The following is a 17,066-nucleotide window of genomic DNA, read 5'->3' as shown; positions in this document are numbered from 1 at the left end:
TAATTGTTTAAAAAAAATAAAATAAAATGTATTTTACAGCTTAATTCATGTTGGGGTTTTTTTCATTGTTTATTTATTTTTCTAATTAATTAAAAAATAATTTATTTATTCATTTTATTATATTTTTCTTTATTTCTTGACTTATTTCCATGTCAGTTACTTGTGGGACTGTAGGCTAGTGACACAGGTGGCCATTATTTAGGTGGATAAATGTTTAATTAATAATATACCGACAGCTCAATTAATACAAAGATTTTTTTTCACATTTTATAATTATTACAACTTTTTCTTACATGTATTTTTACAGTTTAGTGAAGTGAAGTGAATTATATTTATACAGCGCTTTTTCTCTAGTCACTCAAAGCGCTTTACATAGTGAAACCCAATATCTAAGTTACATTTAAACCAGTGTGGGTGGCACTGGAAGCAGGTGGGTAAAGTGTCTTGCCCAAGGACACAATGGCAGTGACTAGGATGGCGGAACGGGATTCGAACCTGCAACCCTGAAGTTGCTGGCACGGCCACTCTACTAACCGAGCTAGGGATTTTTGTCATCTTTAATTTTTCAAATTAATTAAAATATATTTTATCTATTAATTTTATTACATTAATTTTTTTAAATGTTGCAATATTTTTCATGTTAGTTCAGCTTGGGACTGTAGGATAGTGACACTGGTGGCCATCATTTGAGTGGATTCATTTTTGATTAATATCATACAACAGCTTAATTAATAAAAAATATTTTTTATATTTTATAATTATTTTTTTAATATTTTATTTATTTTAATATGTATTGTTAACCTTTTTCTTGACTTACTTCCATGTCAGTTCAGTGTGGTACCGTTGAATAGTGACACATGTGTCCATCATTTGAGTGGATTTATGTTTGATTAATATCATACCAACAGCTTAATTAATGAAATATATGTTTTAATATTCTATCATTATTTTTTAAATGTTATTTTAATATGTATTTTTACACTTTTTCTTGACTTATTTCCATGTCACTTCAGCGTGGGACTATTGGATAGTGACATGGGTGGCCATCATTTGAGTGGATTAATGTTTGATTATTTTCATACTAACAGCTTAAATAATATAGGTATTTTTAATTTTTTGTAATTATTTGGAAAAAAGATAGTATGTCATTACATTTCTTTTAAAATATTTCGATGTTCACAATTTATTTTTCTAACGAATAAAATATATTGTATTAATTTATTTTAACATGTATTTGGAACATTTTTCTTGAATTACTTCCATGTCAGTTCAGTGTGGTTTGGTTGGATATTGACACAGGTGGCCATCATTTGAGTGGTTTAATGTTTGATCAATATCATACGAACAGCGTAATAAATAAAATATTTTTTAAATATTTTATCATTATTTCAAAAGATTATTTTATTCATAAAATATTTTATCATTATTTTTAATATTAATTTATTTATAAAATATATTTTTTAATATTTTATCATTATTTTTAAATATTATTCTATTTATTTTTATATGTATTTTGAACCTTTTTCTTGACTTATTTCCACGTCAGTTCAGTGTGGTTTTGTTGGATATTGACGCAGGTGGCCATCATTTGAGTGGATTAATGTTTGATTGATATCATACCAACAGCGTAATAAATAAAATATTTTTAAAAATATTTTATTATTTTAACTATCCAATATTTTATCATTATTTTTTTATATTATTTTATTTATAAAATATATTTTTTAATATTATACCATTATTTTTAAATATTATTTTATTTATTTTAATATGTATTTTTAAGCTTTTTCTTGAATTATTCCCATGTCAGTTCATTGTGGGACCATTGGATAGTGACACGGGTGGCCATCATTTGAGGGGATTAATGTTTGATTAATATCATACCAACAGCATTAATTCATAAAATATTTATTTATATTTTATAATTATTTTTAAATATTATTTTAATATGTATTTTTAACCTTTTTCTTTAAATATTTCCATGTCAGTTACTTGTGGGACTGTAGGCTAGTGACACAGGTGGCCATTATTTAGGTGGATAAATGTTTAATTAATAATATATCGACAGCTCAATTAATACAAAGATTTTTTTCACATTTTATAATTATTACAACTTTTTCTTACATGTATTTTTACAGTTTAGTGAAGTGAAGTGAATTATATTTATATAGCGCTTTTTCTCTAGTGACTCAAAGCGCTTTACATAGTGAAACCCAATATCTAAGTTACATTTAAACCAGTGTGGGTGGCACTGGAAGCAGGTGGGTAAAGTGTCTTGCCCAAGGACACAACAGCAGTGACTAGGATGGCGGAACGGGATTCGAACCTGCAACCCTCAAGTTGCTGGCACGGCCACTCTACTAACAGAGCTAAATTATTGTAGGGATTTTTGTCATCTTTAATTTTTCAAATTAATTAAAATATATTTTATCTATTAATTTTATTACATTAATTTTTTAAAATTTTGCAATATTTTTCATGTTAGTTCAGCTTGGGACTGTAGGATAGTGACACAGGTGGCCATCATTTGAGTGGATTCATTTTTGATTAATATCATACAACAGCTTAATTAATAAAATATATTTTTTATATTTTATAATTATTTTTTTAAAATATTTTATTTATTTTAATATGTATTGTTAACCTTTTTCTTGACTTACTTCCATGTCAGTTCAGTGTGGTACCGTTGCATAGTGACACAGGTGTCCATCATTTGAGTGGATTAATGTTTGATTAATATCATAACAACAGCTTCATTAATCAAATATATATTTTAATATTTTATCATTATCTTTTAAATATTATTTTAATATGTATTTTTTACCCTTTTTCTTGACTTTATTTCCATGTCACTTCAGCGTGGGACTATTGGATGGTGACACGGGTGGCCATCATTTGAGTGGATTAATGTTTGATTATTTTCATACTTCCAAAGACATGCACCTGGGGATAGGTTGATTGGCAACACTAAATTGGCCCTAGTGTGTGAATGTGAGTGTGAATGTTGTCTGTATCTGTGTTGGCCCTGCGATGAGGTGGCGACTTGTCCAGGGTGTACCCCGCCTTCCGCCCGATTGTAGCTGAGATAGGCGCCAGCGCCCCCCGCGACCCCGAAAGGGAATAAGCGGTAGAAAATGGATGGATGGATGGATGGATGGATATTTTCATACCAACAGCTTAAATAATATAGGTATTTTTCATATTTTTGTAATTATTTGGAAGAAAGATAGTATGTCATTACATTTCTTTTTAAATATTTCGATGTTCACAATATATTTTTCTAACGAATAAAATATATTGTATTAATGTACTTTAACATGTATTTGGAACATTTTTCTTGAATTACTTCCATGTCAGTTCAGTGTGGTTTTGTTGGATATTGACACAGGTGGCCATCATTTGAGTGGATTAATGTTTGATTAATATCAAACGAACAGCGTAATAAATGAAATATATTTTAAATATTTTATCATTATTTTAAAATATTATTTTATTTATAAAATATTTTATCATTATTTTTTTATATTATTTTATTTAGAAAATATATTTTTTAATATTTTATCATTAGTTTTAAATATTTTATTTATTTTTATATGTATTTTTAACCTTTTTCTTGACTTATTTCCACGTCAGTTCAGTGTGGTTTTGTTGGATATTGACACAGGTGGCCATCGTTTGAGTGGATTAATGTTTGATTAATATCATACCAACAGCGTGATAAAAAAATATTTTTTAAAATATTTTATTATTTTAAAATATTATTTTACTTATAAAATATTTTAGCATTATTTTTTTATATTATTTTATTTATAAAATATATTTTTTAATATTATACCATTATTTTTAAATATTATTTTATTTATTTTAATATGTATTTTTAAGCTTTTTCTTGAATTATTCCCATGTCAGTTCATTGTGGGACCATTGGATAGTGACACGGGTGGCCATTATTTGAGGGGATTAATGTTTGATTAATATCATACCAACAGCATTAATTCATAAAATATTTATTTATATTTTATAATTATTTTTAAATATTATTTTAATATGTATTTTTAACCTTTTTCTTTAAATATTTCCATGTCAGTTCAGTGTGGTACCTTTGCATAGTGACACGGGTGGCCATCATTTGAGTGGATTAAAGTTTGATTAATATCATACCAACAGGTTAATTAATAAAACAATTTTTTTTTACATTTTATAATCATTTTAAATATTATTTTATTTATTTTAATATGTATTTTAATGCTTTTTCTTGAATTATTTCCATGTCAGTTCAGTGTGGGACCGTTGGATAGTGACACGGGTGGCCATCATTTGAGTGGATTAATGTTTGATTAATATCATACCAGCAGCTTAATTTATAAAATATTTTTTATATTTTATAATTATTTTTAAATATTATTTTAAGATGTATTTTTAACCTTTTTTTTTTTTTTTTTAATATTTCCATGTCAGTTCAGTGTGATACCTTTGCATAGTGACACAGGTGGCCATCATTTGAGTGGATTAATGTTTTATTATTATCATACCAACAGCGTAATTAATAATATATATTTTTTATATTTTATAATTATTTTTAAACACTTTTTTAATGTGTACTTGTAACCTTTTTCTTGACTTACTTCCATGTCAGTTCAGCGTGGGACCGGCGCACAGGGACACAGGTGGCCATCAAAAAGCTGCACCGTCCCTTCCAGTCCAAGCTCTTCGCCAAAAGAGCCTACAGAGAACTTCGACTCCTCAAACACATGAAGCACGAGAACGTGAGCGCAGCGCATCAAAGCATAAAAAACACAATAAATATCACAGTACCCGCACAAGTATCAACGTTTTCTTCTGAGCAGGTGATCGGACTTCTGGATGTTTTCACCGCCGAAATTTCCCTGGACCGCCTTCGAGACTTGTAAGCTGAGAGTTGAAGTACGACCTGGGATGTTGTTACTCACCTGTGTGGCCCACAGCTACCTGGTCATGCCCTTCATGGGCACGGACCTGGGCAAGCTGATGAAGTTGGAGAGGCTCTCAGAGGACCGGGTCCAGTTCTTGGTCTACCAGATGATGAAAGGACTGAAGGTGGACCCCCGCAGACCTCCGCCAGGACACCTTTGAAGGGTTTCTCATGTTTCTTCTCATTTCTCCTCAGTACATCCACTCTGCAGGGATCATCCACAGGGTGCGTGACCTTTAACCTTGCACATTAGGCACTTTAGGGGCCGGGGTTCTAACCCTTTTCAAAAACTGAAGCCATTCATCCACATTCCAAGGCCACACTTTGTGTTTCTCACGGTCTAACATGGAACCTGAAATGTTGTTCAGTACTTCACAACAATTAATATCTAGTCATTATTGCATGTTTATTTAACACCTTGACCAAAAGGGACAAGCAGTAGGAAATGGATGGATGGATGCATTACATCCTTACAAGGAAAAAATGTGAATTGAGTTATTAACACAGAAATATTCTGTAAATGTTTATTTACATACCTTAACTGTTTCCAAACGGTGTCTGTAACAAGGCAGTAAAACGGCTGATCAAACAAAATAGAAGTCATGGTCAAGGACCCACAATCAGCTAAGCAGACTCAATAACTTCCACGGGCACGGCTTGTGGAATTTACTGAGGAGTTTGTGAAAGTAAAACAATACAAAAAGAACGCCATCATAAGGTAATAATACTAAAATGGACACTCGTAAACGTGTTAGCAAACGAGGTCATTACATTACGATAGCACGTGCAAGTATGCAGGAAAACACTCTATAGATGTCACACATGAGACGCTTTAGTAAGTAAGAATAGCTTTAATTGTATTGTAAAACTTACAAACGTTGCTTGGAGCGATGAATGAAGAATCCATACGAGCAGAACGCTATGGATGGCTGGAAGTGTACTTCCGGTTCAAAGCACGAAATGGAAATAAATACTGTCAAAGTTCAACACGCAGCACCCGCAGTCAACACACCCGTCTGAAAGATGGCGCCCTAGCACACACCATAGTCCACCACTTCAGTTTCCCTGCTTTTGTTTGGCGAAAACTATTTGCATTATGACCGTCAGCGAAGAAAAATCCAAAAATTATCCGCACCTTTTTATAAGCCGCAGGGTACAAAGCGTAGAAAAAAAGTAGCAGCTTATAGTCTGGAATTTTTCGGTATGTATTTATTTTCCCAAACTATATATATATATATATATATATATATATATATATATATTTACAAATATACATATACAAATACAGTATGTATTTGTATATGTATATATATATACACACATATACAGTATGTATATATATATATATATATTATATATATATATATATATATATACATATACACAGATATATTGATGATAGATACAGTATGTATATATATATACACACATACATCATATATATATTAATATATATTTACATACACACAGAATGTGTACATATACAAACACATACATACACACAGATATATATATACACAAATATATATTTATATACAATATATAATATATACAAACACATATACACACACACATATATATATACTGTATATATACATATACACAAACACACATATATATATACACACAAATTATATATATATATATACATATATATATACACAGTATATATATAAATATATGTATATACATACATACATATATATATATAAACACACATATATATATACACACACATACATATATACACACATATATATATTTTTTATGAGTGTATATATATTTGTATATATACATACACATATATATATATATATATAAACATATACAGTACATACATATATATACACTCACATACATATATACATACAGTTTGTATATATATAAATATATATATATATACTGTAAACAAACACAAATGTATATATATCATATATATATATAAATGTATATATTATATATATATATAGACACACACACACATTATATACATTATATATTTGTTTGTCTGTATAATTTTTTTTTAATCAATTATGGATGGATTTAGAATTTGAGATAAATCAGAAAGGCAATGTGGATGTGAATGTCTATTTCTGTGCAGCCCTAAAGATGCCATCTTTGATCTCAACAGGATCTGAAACCAGGGAATCTGGCCATCAACCAGGACTGTGAGTTAAAGGTACGCACGCGCACGCACAGCAACTTGAATTTTCCAAACTGGACTCGTAGTGAAATAAAAATGTTAATGATTCAGATCCTGGACTTTGGCCTGGCCAGGCAGGCGGACGCGGAGATGACGGGCTACGTGGTGACCCGCTGGTACCGAGCCCCCGAAGTCATTCTCAACTGGATGCACTACACTCAGACAGGTGAGAAGACTTCCTGCACACCTGAGTGTGTGAAGGAATACTTGTCTAATGTAGTGTGTTTGTGTGTGTGTTTAGTGGACATCTGGTCTGCTGGCTGCATCATGGCAGAGATGCTGCTGGCCAAGCCGCTCTTTAAAGGCAACGATCGTATCCTTCTCATGTCTTATTTACATAATTTTTCTGTTAGCAATGTGTAATTATTTATAACCAGACACCCCCACCTTGTCAAAATTGCCCCATACATGTCCCATTCCATTGTGCCACAACCTTTATTTTTCCAACTATCGGAGTGTTTATGTTATGGAGCTGGTTGTAAACAATAAAAGCTTAACAAAAAAAAACTACAATAGTTATACAAAACATTCTGCAGCACAAACTAAAGAGACAAGTTTGGGATGATTTTGCAGCACAAACGAATGGGACAAGTTGGGTGAGATTTTGAGGACGTGTGTGTGGGGGGCGGGGGCGGCTTGCTGGATGACATTACAAGTCAGAAAATTTTCGGACTATAAGTCGCTTCTTTTTTCTTACACTTTGAACCCTGCGGCTTATAAAACGGTGCGACTAATTTATGTATATGATTTATGGAAACTTAACAAAAATACAAAAAATCAAAGGAAATACACTGGAAAGGTGTTATTGTTTGTGCTATGATGCCAACTTTTGACAAGTTCTCCCACTTATATTTAGTGCTTTCAACCTAAAGTAGAATTGCCGTTCCGTCCTCCAGCCGTCCGTAGCGTCTTTACTCGTTGTGGATTCTTCATTCATCACTCCAAGTAACATTTGTAAGTTTTACAATATAACTAAAACAATTCTTACTTAGTAAACCGTTCCATGTTTGTTGTCTGTAGGAGTGTTTTTAAGCATGCTATCGTAATGTAACGAAGCTAGCGTTGTTAGCATCAGCTAAAATGCTAACACACTTACCAGTGTCTGTGTTAGTATTATTAACTTACAATGGAATTCTTTTTCTGTTGTTTCACTGTTATAGATTCCCCAAAAAGTGCAAAAGATTACTGGCCTTTAGTTTGCATGGTGAAAAGTGCAAAAGATTCCCCGCCTTTAGTTTGCATGGTGAAAAGTGCAGAATATTATTGGCTTTTAGTTTGCTTGGTGAAAAGTGCAAAATATTACTGGCGTTTAGTTTGCGTGGTGAAAAGTGTAGAATATTACTGGTCTTTAGTTTGCATGGTGAAAAGTGCAAAAGATTACTGGCCTTTAGTTTGCGTGGTGAAAAGTGCATAAGATTACCGGCCTTTAGTTTGTGTGGTGAAAAGTGCAAAAGATTACTGGTCTTTAGTTTGCGTGGTGAAAAGTGCTGAGTATTAGTGGCCTTTGGTTTGCGTGGTGAAAAGTGCAAAAGATTACTGGCCTTTAGATTGCGTGGGGCAAAGTGCAAAAGATTACTGGCCTTTAGTTTGTGTGATGAAAAGTGGCAATTATTATTGGCCTTTAGTTTGTGTGGTGAAAAGTGCAACAAATTACTGGCCTTTAGTTCGCGTGGTGAAAAGTGCAGAATATTACTGGCTTTTAGGGTTGCTTGGTGAAAAGTGCAAAAGATTACTGGTGTTTTTACTTTGCGTGGTGAAATGTGCAGAATATTACTGGTTTTTAGTTTGCTTGGTGAAAAGTGCAAAATATTACTGGCGTTTACTTTGCGTGGTGAAAAGTGTAAAAGATTACTGGCCTTTTAGTTTGCGTGGTAAAAAGTGCAAAAAATTACTGGCCTTAAGTTTGCATGGTGAAACGTGCAAAAGATTACTGGCCTTTAGTTTGCGTGGTGAAACGTGCAAAAGATTACTGGCCTTAAGTTTGCGTGGTGAAAAGTGCAAAAGATTACTGGCCTTTAGTTTGCGTGGTGAAAAGTGCATAAGATTACCGGCCTTTAGTTTGTCTGGTGAAAAGTGCAAAAGATTACTGGTCTTTGGTTTGCGTGGTGAAAAGTGCAGAATATTACTGGCTTTTAGTTTGCGTGGTGAAAAGTGCAGAATATTACTGGCTTTTAGTTTGCTTGGTGAAAAGTGCAAAATATTACCGGCGTTTAGTTTGCGTGGTGAAAAGTGCAGAATATTACTGGTCTTTAGTTTGCATGGTGAAAAGTGCAAAAGATTACTGGCCTTTAGTTTGCGTGGGGAAAAGTGCAGAATATTACTGGCCTTTAGTGTACGTGGTGAAAAGTGCAAAAGATTATTGGCCTTCAGTTTGTGTGGTGAAAACTACAGAAGATTACTGGCCTTTAGTTTGCGTGGTGAAAAGTGCAGAATATTACTGGCATTTAGTTTACGAGGTGAAAAGTGCAAAAGATTACTGGCCTTTAGTTTGCATAGTGAAAAGTGCAAAAGATTACTGGCCTTTAGTTTGCGTGGTGAAAAGTGCAGAATATTACTGGCTTTTAGTTTGCGTGGTGCAAGTGCAGAATATTACTGGCTTTCAGTTTGCTTGGTGAAAAGTGCAAAATATTACCGGCGTTTAGTTTGCGTGGTGAAAGGTGCAGAATATTACTGGTCTTTAGTTTGCGTGGTGAAAAGTGCAAAAGATTACTGGCCTTTAGTTTGCGTGGTGAAAAGTGCAGAATATTACTGGCCTTTAGTTTGCATGGTGAAAAGTACAGAAGATTACTGGCCTTTAGTTTGCATGGTCAAAAGTGCAAAAGATTACTGGCCTTTAGTTTGCGTGGTGAAAAATGCAGAATATTACTGGCATTTAGTTTACGTGGTGAAAAGTGCAAAAGATTACTGGCCTTTAGTTTGCGTAGTGAAAAGTGCAAAAGATTACTGGCCTTTAGTTTGCGTGGTGAAAAGTGCAGAATATTACTGGCTTTTAGTTTGCGTGGTGAAAAGTGCAGAATATTACTGGCTTTTAGTTTGCTTGGTGAAAAGTGCAAAATATTACCGGCGTTTAGTTTGCGTGGTGAAAAGTGCAGAATATTACTGGTCTTCAGTTTGCATGGTGAAAAGTGCAAAAGATTACTGGCCTTTAGTTTGCGTGGTGAAAAGTGCATAAGATTACCGGCCTTTAGTTTGCGTGGTGAAAAGTGCAAAAGATTACTGACCTTTAGTTTGCATGGTGAAAAGTGCAAAAGACTACTGTTCTTTAGTTTGCGTGGTGAAAAGTGCAAAAGATTACTGGCCTTTAGTTTGCATGGTGAAAAGTGCAAAAGATAACTGGCCTTTAGTTTGCATGGTGAAAAGTGCAAAAGATTACCTGCCTTTAGTTTGCATGGTGAAAAGTGCAAAAGATTACTGGCCTACAGTTTGCGTAGTGCAAAGTGCAAAAGATTACTGGCCTTGACCAAGCTGCTGCTGCTAGACTTGGACCAGCTGCGAGAAATCATGAAGATCACAGGAACGCCTGCTGCTGACTTTGTGGTGAAGCTCCAAAGCCAAGATGTGCGTATTAAGACGACGACAAAGACACCAAAGTGTTCAGTGACTGTTCATGGTCTCTGCCAACAGGCCAAAAACTACCTCAGAGGTTTGCCCAAAGTGCCCCAAAAAGATTTTCACTCCATTTTCTCCAAAGCTAGCACAAATGGTATGTACTGTAAACATCCACCTTTTTTCATGTCCCACTCCTGACGTGGTCTCTCTGCTCCGCAAGCGGTCTGCGTGCTGGAGAAGATGCTCCTCCTGGACCCGGAGGAGAGGGCGAGCGCCTCGGAGGCCCTGGACCTGCCCTTCTTCGCATACTTCCGCGACACTGAAGAGGAGACCGAGGCGCAGCCGTACGACCAAACGGTGGACAACACCGACCTGACACTGGAGCAGTGGAAACGTAAGGGAACGCACGTTTACCCGAGCTCACCTGGGAACCCACACGGTGACTTTTTGTCTTCCCGCAGGACACACCGTCACCGAGGTACTGACCTTTAGACCGCCCAAGGACTCCAGGGAGACCACGCTTTGATAGCGCACACACGTTTGCACATGCACGCCACAGAACTATTTTCTATGGTTATTTTTTCTAATACAAACCCTGTTTCCATATGAGTTGGGAAATTGTGTTAGATGTAAATATAAACGGAATACAATGATTCGCCAATCCTTTTCAACTCATATTCAATTGAATGCTCTAAAAAGAAAAAATATTTGATTTTCAAACTCATAAACTGTTTTTTTTTGCAAATAATAATTACCTTAGAATTTCATGGCTGCAACACATGGCAAAGTAGTTGGGAAAGGGCATGTTCACCACTGTGTTACATCACCTTTTCTTTTAACAACACTCAATAAACGTTTGGGAACTGAGGAAACTAATTGTTGAAGCTTTGAAAGTGGAAATCTTTCCCATTCTTGTTTTATGTAGAGCTTCAGTCCTTCAACAGTCCGGAGTCTCCGCTGTCGTAATCTACGGTTCATAATGCGCCACACATTTTCGATGGGAGACAGGTCGGGACTGCAGGCGGGCCAGGAAAGTACCCGCACTCTTTTTTTACGAAGCCACGCTGTTGTAACACGTGCTGAATGTGGCTAGGCATTGTCTTGCTGAAATAAGCAGGGGCGTCCATGAAAAAGACGGCGCTTAGAAGGCAGCATATGTTGTTCCAAAACCTGTATGTACCTTTCAGCATTAATGGTGCCTTCACAGATGTGTAAGTTACCCGTGCCTTGGGCACTAATGCACCCCCATACCATCACAGATGCTGGCTTTTGAACTTTGCGTCAATTACAGTCTGGATGGATCGCTTCCCCTTTGGTCCGGATGACACCATGTCGAATATTTCCAAAAACAATTTGAAATGTTGACTCGTCAGACCACAGAACACTTTCCACTTTACAACAGTCCATCTTAGATGATCTCGGGCCCAGATAAGCCGGCGGCATTTCTGGATGTTGTTGATAAATGGCTTTCGCTTTGCATAGTAGAGCTTTAACTTGCACTTACAAATGTAGCGACCAATTGTATTTAGTGACAGTGGTTTTCTGAAGTGTTCCTGAGCCCATGTGGTTATATCTTTTAGAGATTGATGTCGGTTTTTGATACAGTGGCGTCTGAGGGATTGAAGGTCACGGTCATTCAATGTTGGTTTCCGGCCATGCTGCTTATGTGGAGTGATTTCTACAGATTCTCTGAACCTTTGATGATATTATGGACCGTAGATGTTGAAATCCCTAAATTTCTTGCAATTGCACTTTGAGAAACATTGTTCTTAAACTTTTTGACCATTTGCTCACGCAGTTGTGGACAAAGGGGTGTACCTCGTCCCATCCTTTCTTGTGAAAGACTGAGCATTTTTTGGGAAGCTGTTTTTATACCCAATCATGGCACCCACCTGTTCCCAATTAGCCTGCACACCTGTGGGATGTTCCAAATAAGTGTTTGATGAGCATTTCCCAACTTTATCAGTATTTTTTGCCACCTTTCCCAACTTCTTTGTCACGTGTCGCTGGCATCAAATTCTAAAATTAATGATTATTTGCACAAAAAAAAATGTTTATCAGTTTGAAAATCAAATATGTTGTCTTTGTAGCATATTCAACTGAATATGGGTTGAAAAGGATTTGTAAATCATTGTATTCTGTTTATATTTACATCTAACACAATTTCCCAACTCTTATGGAAACGGTTAGTATTTTCTATGGTTATTTTCTCTAATAAATGTGATTTGTATAATACAGTGTGATGTCATTCCATTGAACCTGACATGCATTTGCATCACTGAACTCTGCTCAGCCATGTGGTCTACATACAACACACCCTCCTTATGTTTGTGAACTTTATAGTCTATACATTTAGAATGTGATAATCAAACACTCTAGAAGTCTAGAATGAAAGAGCATATAAGAGAATTGACAGAGTGTGTGTACCTTCAGTGCTGAACGATGAGCAGAGGCAGGGTTGGGAGTGTCTTCTTTAGCTCGCTTTCCATGTTCATGTCCTCACTGTCTACTGTGTCCAGGTACATGAAAATGTTTTCCGTGCAATTTAAGCGGGTGACTCCACTGTAGAAATAGCCTGCATGTCTTCTAGTCTTCGATCCATGTTAACAAACTCGACTTCCGCTCTGACATGATGTTTTGTTAGTAAACACACAACGTAAAATAACGCAGATGCGCATCATGTAATAACGGTAACTGAGTTACCGAATATAAAAAATGACGCGTTAGACCACTATTTACCGTCGAAAATAACGCGTTAGTCCCACTACTGAAAAACAGTGAGCAAAGCATGAAAAAACACATTTTTATTTCACGATGGGTTTAATGCAGCAACTGGGGGGTGTGCGGTAGGGCTTTACTATACCCTGGTGTCCCTTAACGCACCGTAATATCTGAGTAATACACGGGTCAAACGCCGTACTTCTTCTGCAAGGACGCCACGGATGGTCTGTCCAGGTCAGCTTGCAGCAGGAAGTCGAATATTTCTTGAAGCACTGCGGGAGGGAGAAGGCCATGCATTAAAATAGACTAATGGCAAAAAAAACACAGCAGCACTGTTGAGAAGAGCAATACACGATGTTGCTTTTTTTGATAAGCGGTATTGGGCCGCACATTGTATTTACCCGGGACTATGAATTGGTACCGAGTTGAGTAATTTTATAGCAGGGGTGCCCATAGACATGTAATAAGTAGACGCAGCATTGGCTGCTGTGACGCGAGAAATTGGGCCGCCATCTTGAAGTGGTGATGAGGAACTGGCGAGCGGCCTAATCTGACAGTTGACTGGTAGAAAACAAAGATGCTAAACTGACAGTTGACAGGTAGAAAACAAAGATGTTAAACAGACAGTTGACAAGTGGAAAACAAAGTTGCTAAACTGACAGTTGACAAGTGGAAAACAAAGTTGCTAAACTGACAGTTGACAGGTAGAAAACAAAGATGCTAAACTGACAGTTGACAGGTAGAAAACAAAGATGCTAAACAGACAGTTGACATGTGGAAAACAAAGTTGCTAAACTGACAGTTGACAAGTGGAAAACAAAGTTGCTAAACTGACAGTTGACAGGTAGAAAACAAAGATGCTAAACTGACAGTTGACAGTTAGAAAACAAAGATGCTTAACCAACAGGTAGACAGCAAAGATGCTGAACTGACAGTTGACAGGTAGAAAACAAAAGATGCTAAACTGACACTTGACAGGTAGAAAACAAAGATGCTGAACTGACAGTTGACAGGTAGAAAACAAAGATGCTAAACTGTCAGATGACAGGTAGAAAACAAAAGATGCTAAACTGACAGTTGACAGGTAGAAAACAAAGATGCTTAACTGACAGTTGACAGCTAGAAAACAAAGATGCTAAACTGACAGTTGACAGGTGGAAAACAAAGATACTAAACTGACAGTTGACAGGTAGAAAACAAAGATGCTAAACTGACAGTTGACAGGTAGAAAACAAAGATGCTAAACTGACAGTTGACAGCTAGAAAAACAAAGATGCTAAATTGACAGTTGACAGGTAGAAAACAAAGATGCTAAACTGACAGTTGACAGGTAGAAAACAAAGATGCTAAACTGACAGTTGACAGCTAGAAAAACAAAGATGCTAAATTGACAGTTGACAGGTAGAAAACAAAGATGCTAAACTGACAGTTGACAGGTAGAAAACAAAGATGCTAAACTGACAGTTGACAGGTAGAAAACAAAGATGCTAAACTGTCAAATGACAGGTAGAAAACAAAGATGCTAAACTGACAGTTGACAGGTAGAAAACAAAGATGCTAAACTGACAGTTGACAGGTAGAAAACAAAGATGCTAAACTGACAGTTGACAGGTAGAAAACAAAGATGCTAAACTGTCAGATGACAGGTAGAAAACAAAGATGCTAAACTGACAGTTGACAGGTAGAAAACAAAGATGCTAAACTGACAGTTGACAGGTAGAAAACAAAGATGCTAAACTGACAGTTGACAGGTAGAAAACAAAGATGCTAAACTGACAGTTGACAGGTAGAAAACAAAGATGCTAAACTGACAGTTGACAGGTAAAAAACAAAGATGCCAAACTGACAGTTGACAGGTAGAAAACAAAGATGCTAAACTGACGGTTGACAGGTAGAAAACAAAGATGCTAAACTGACAGTTGACAGGTAGAAAACAAAGATGCTTAACTGACAGTTGACAGGTAGAAAACAAAGATGCTAAACTGACAGTTGACAGGTGGAAAACAAAGATACTAAACTGACAGTTGACAGGTAGAAAACAAAGATGCTAAACTGACAGTTGACAGGTAGAAAACAAAAATGCTAAACTGACAGTTGACAGCTAGAAAAACAAAGATGCTAAATTGACAGTTGACAGGTAGAAAACAAAGATGCTAAACTGACAGTTGACAGGTAGAAAACAAAGATGCTAAACTGTCGGAGGACAGGTAGAAAACAAAGATGCTAAACTGTCGGATGACAGGTAGAAAACAAAGATGCTAAACTGACAGTTGACAGGTAGAAAACAAAGATGCTAAACTGACAATTGACAGGTAGAAAACAAAGATGCTAAACTGACAGTTGACAGGTAAAAAACAAAGATGCTAAACTGACAGTTGACAGGTAGAAAACAAAGATGCTAAACTGACGGTTGACAGTTAGAAAACAAAGATGCTAAACTGACAGTTGACAGGTAGAAAACAAAGATGCTTAACTGACAGTTGACAGCTAGAAAACAAAGATGCTAAACTGACAGTTGACAGGTAGAAAACAAAGATGCTAAACTGACAGTTGACAGGTAGAAAACAAAGATGCTAAACTGACGGTTGACAGGTAGAAAACAAAGATGCTAAACTGACAGTTGACAGGTAGAAAACAAAGATGCTTAACTGACAGTTGACAGCTAGAAAACAAAGATGCTAAACTGTCAGATGACAGGTAGAAAACAAAGATGCTAAACTGACAGTTGACAGGTAGAAAACAAAGATGCTAAACTGACAGTTGACAGGTAGAAAACAAAGATGCTAAACTGACAGTTGACAGGTAGAAAACAAAGATGCTAAACTGACAGTTGACAGGTAGAAAACAAAGATGCTAAACTGACAGTTGACAGGTAAAAAACAAAGATGCTAAACTGACAGTTGACAGGTAGAAAACAAAGATGGTGTTTAGCGTTTTCCTGCTCAAATGAGCGGACTGTTGAAAATTGGGGGATTACTTTTTTACGAGTAAGATTTAACATTAACGTAGTATTGGTTGTGAAATTAATTACATGTAAAAATGTCAAAGTTTTTTGTATTTTTTTTCTATATACAAATATCCCAAAGCTCATGATCATAAGTGAGGATAGGAATGTGGATCGACTGGTAAATTGAGAGCTTTGCCTTCCGGCTCAGCTCTTTCTTCACCACAACAGATCGATACAGCGTCCGCATTAGCCTTTCGTACCGTTTTTACTCGTATTGACTCTTATTTACTTATTTACCGTCGAAAATAACGCGTTAGTCCCACTACTGAAAAACAGTGAGCAAAGCATGAAAAAACACATTTTTATTTCACGATGGGTTTAATGCAGCAACTGGGGGGTGTGCGGTAGGGCTTTACTATACCCTGGTGTCCCTTAACGCACCGTAATATCTGAGTAATACACGGGTCAAACGCCGTACTTCTTCTGCAAGGACGCCACGGATGGTCTGTCCAGGTCAGCTTGCAGCAGGAAGTCGAATATTTCTTGAAGCACTGCGGGAGGGAGAAGGCCATGCATTAAAATAGACTAATGGCAAAAAAAACACAGCAGCACTGTTGAGAAGAGCAATACACGATGTTGCTTTTTTTGATAAGCGGTATTGGGCCGCACATTGTATTTACCCGGGACTATGAATT

The 17,066-nt window shown here is 35.9% G+C and overlaps 2 protein-coding genes across 5 annotated transcripts in view; one reads left to right on the top strand and one right to left on the bottom strand.

Annotated features, from left to right (window-relative positions):
- LOC133559920 (mitogen-activated protein kinase 12-like) overlaps nt 1-12,807 on the top strand; it is a 14,451-nt gene extending 1,644 nt beyond the window's left edge. Inside the window, exons 2-11 of the mRNA XM_061911916.1 lie at nt 4,637-4,766; nt 4,848-4,906; nt 4,965-5,076; nt 5,147-5,176; nt 7,083-7,130; nt 7,206-7,320; nt 7,396-7,467; nt 10,633-10,857; nt 10,924-11,097; nt 11,165-12,807. Of these exons, the coding sequence (XP_061767900.1) occupies nt 4,637-4,766; nt 4,848-4,906; nt 4,965-5,076; nt 5,147-5,176; nt 7,083-7,130; nt 7,206-7,320; nt 7,396-7,467; nt 10,633-10,857; nt 10,924-11,097; nt 11,165-11,229 (1,030 nt within the window). The 3' untranslated portion in view covers nt 11,230-12,807. The remainder of the gene's footprint in view (nt 1-4,636; nt 4,767-4,847; nt 4,907-4,964; nt 5,077-5,146; nt 5,177-7,082; nt 7,131-7,205; nt 7,321-7,395; nt 7,468-10,632; nt 10,858-10,923; nt 11,098-11,164) is intronic.
- Nucleotides 12,808-13,492: 685 nt separating this feature from the next.
- The window catches only part of rpap3 (RNA polymerase II associated protein 3), a 39,311-nt gene continuing 35,737 nt past the window's right edge, over nt 13,493-17,066 (bottom strand). For 3 of the 4 annotated variants that reach the window (XM_061914046.1, XM_061914047.1, XM_061914044.1), the window contains exon 17: nt 16,731-16,922. In XM_061914046.1, coding sequence (XP_061770030.1) covers nt 16,837-16,922 — 86 coding nt within the window. In that variant the 3' untranslated portion in view covers nt 16,731-16,836. Of the gene's footprint in view, nt 13,697-16,730; nt 16,923-17,066 lie in introns of those variants that run through there. The other variant, XM_061914045.1, reaches the window with a different exon arrangement.

This window comes from Nerophis ophidion, linkage group LG10 (genome assembly GCF_033978795.1).
Source record: "Nerophis ophidion isolate RoL-2023_Sa linkage group LG10, RoL_Noph_v1.0, whole genome shotgun sequence".
Lineage (NCBI taxonomy): Eukaryota > Metazoa > Chordata > Actinopteri > Syngnathiformes > Syngnathidae > Nerophis > Nerophis ophidion.
This window is presented reverse-complemented; position numbering and strand designations above follow the sequence as displayed.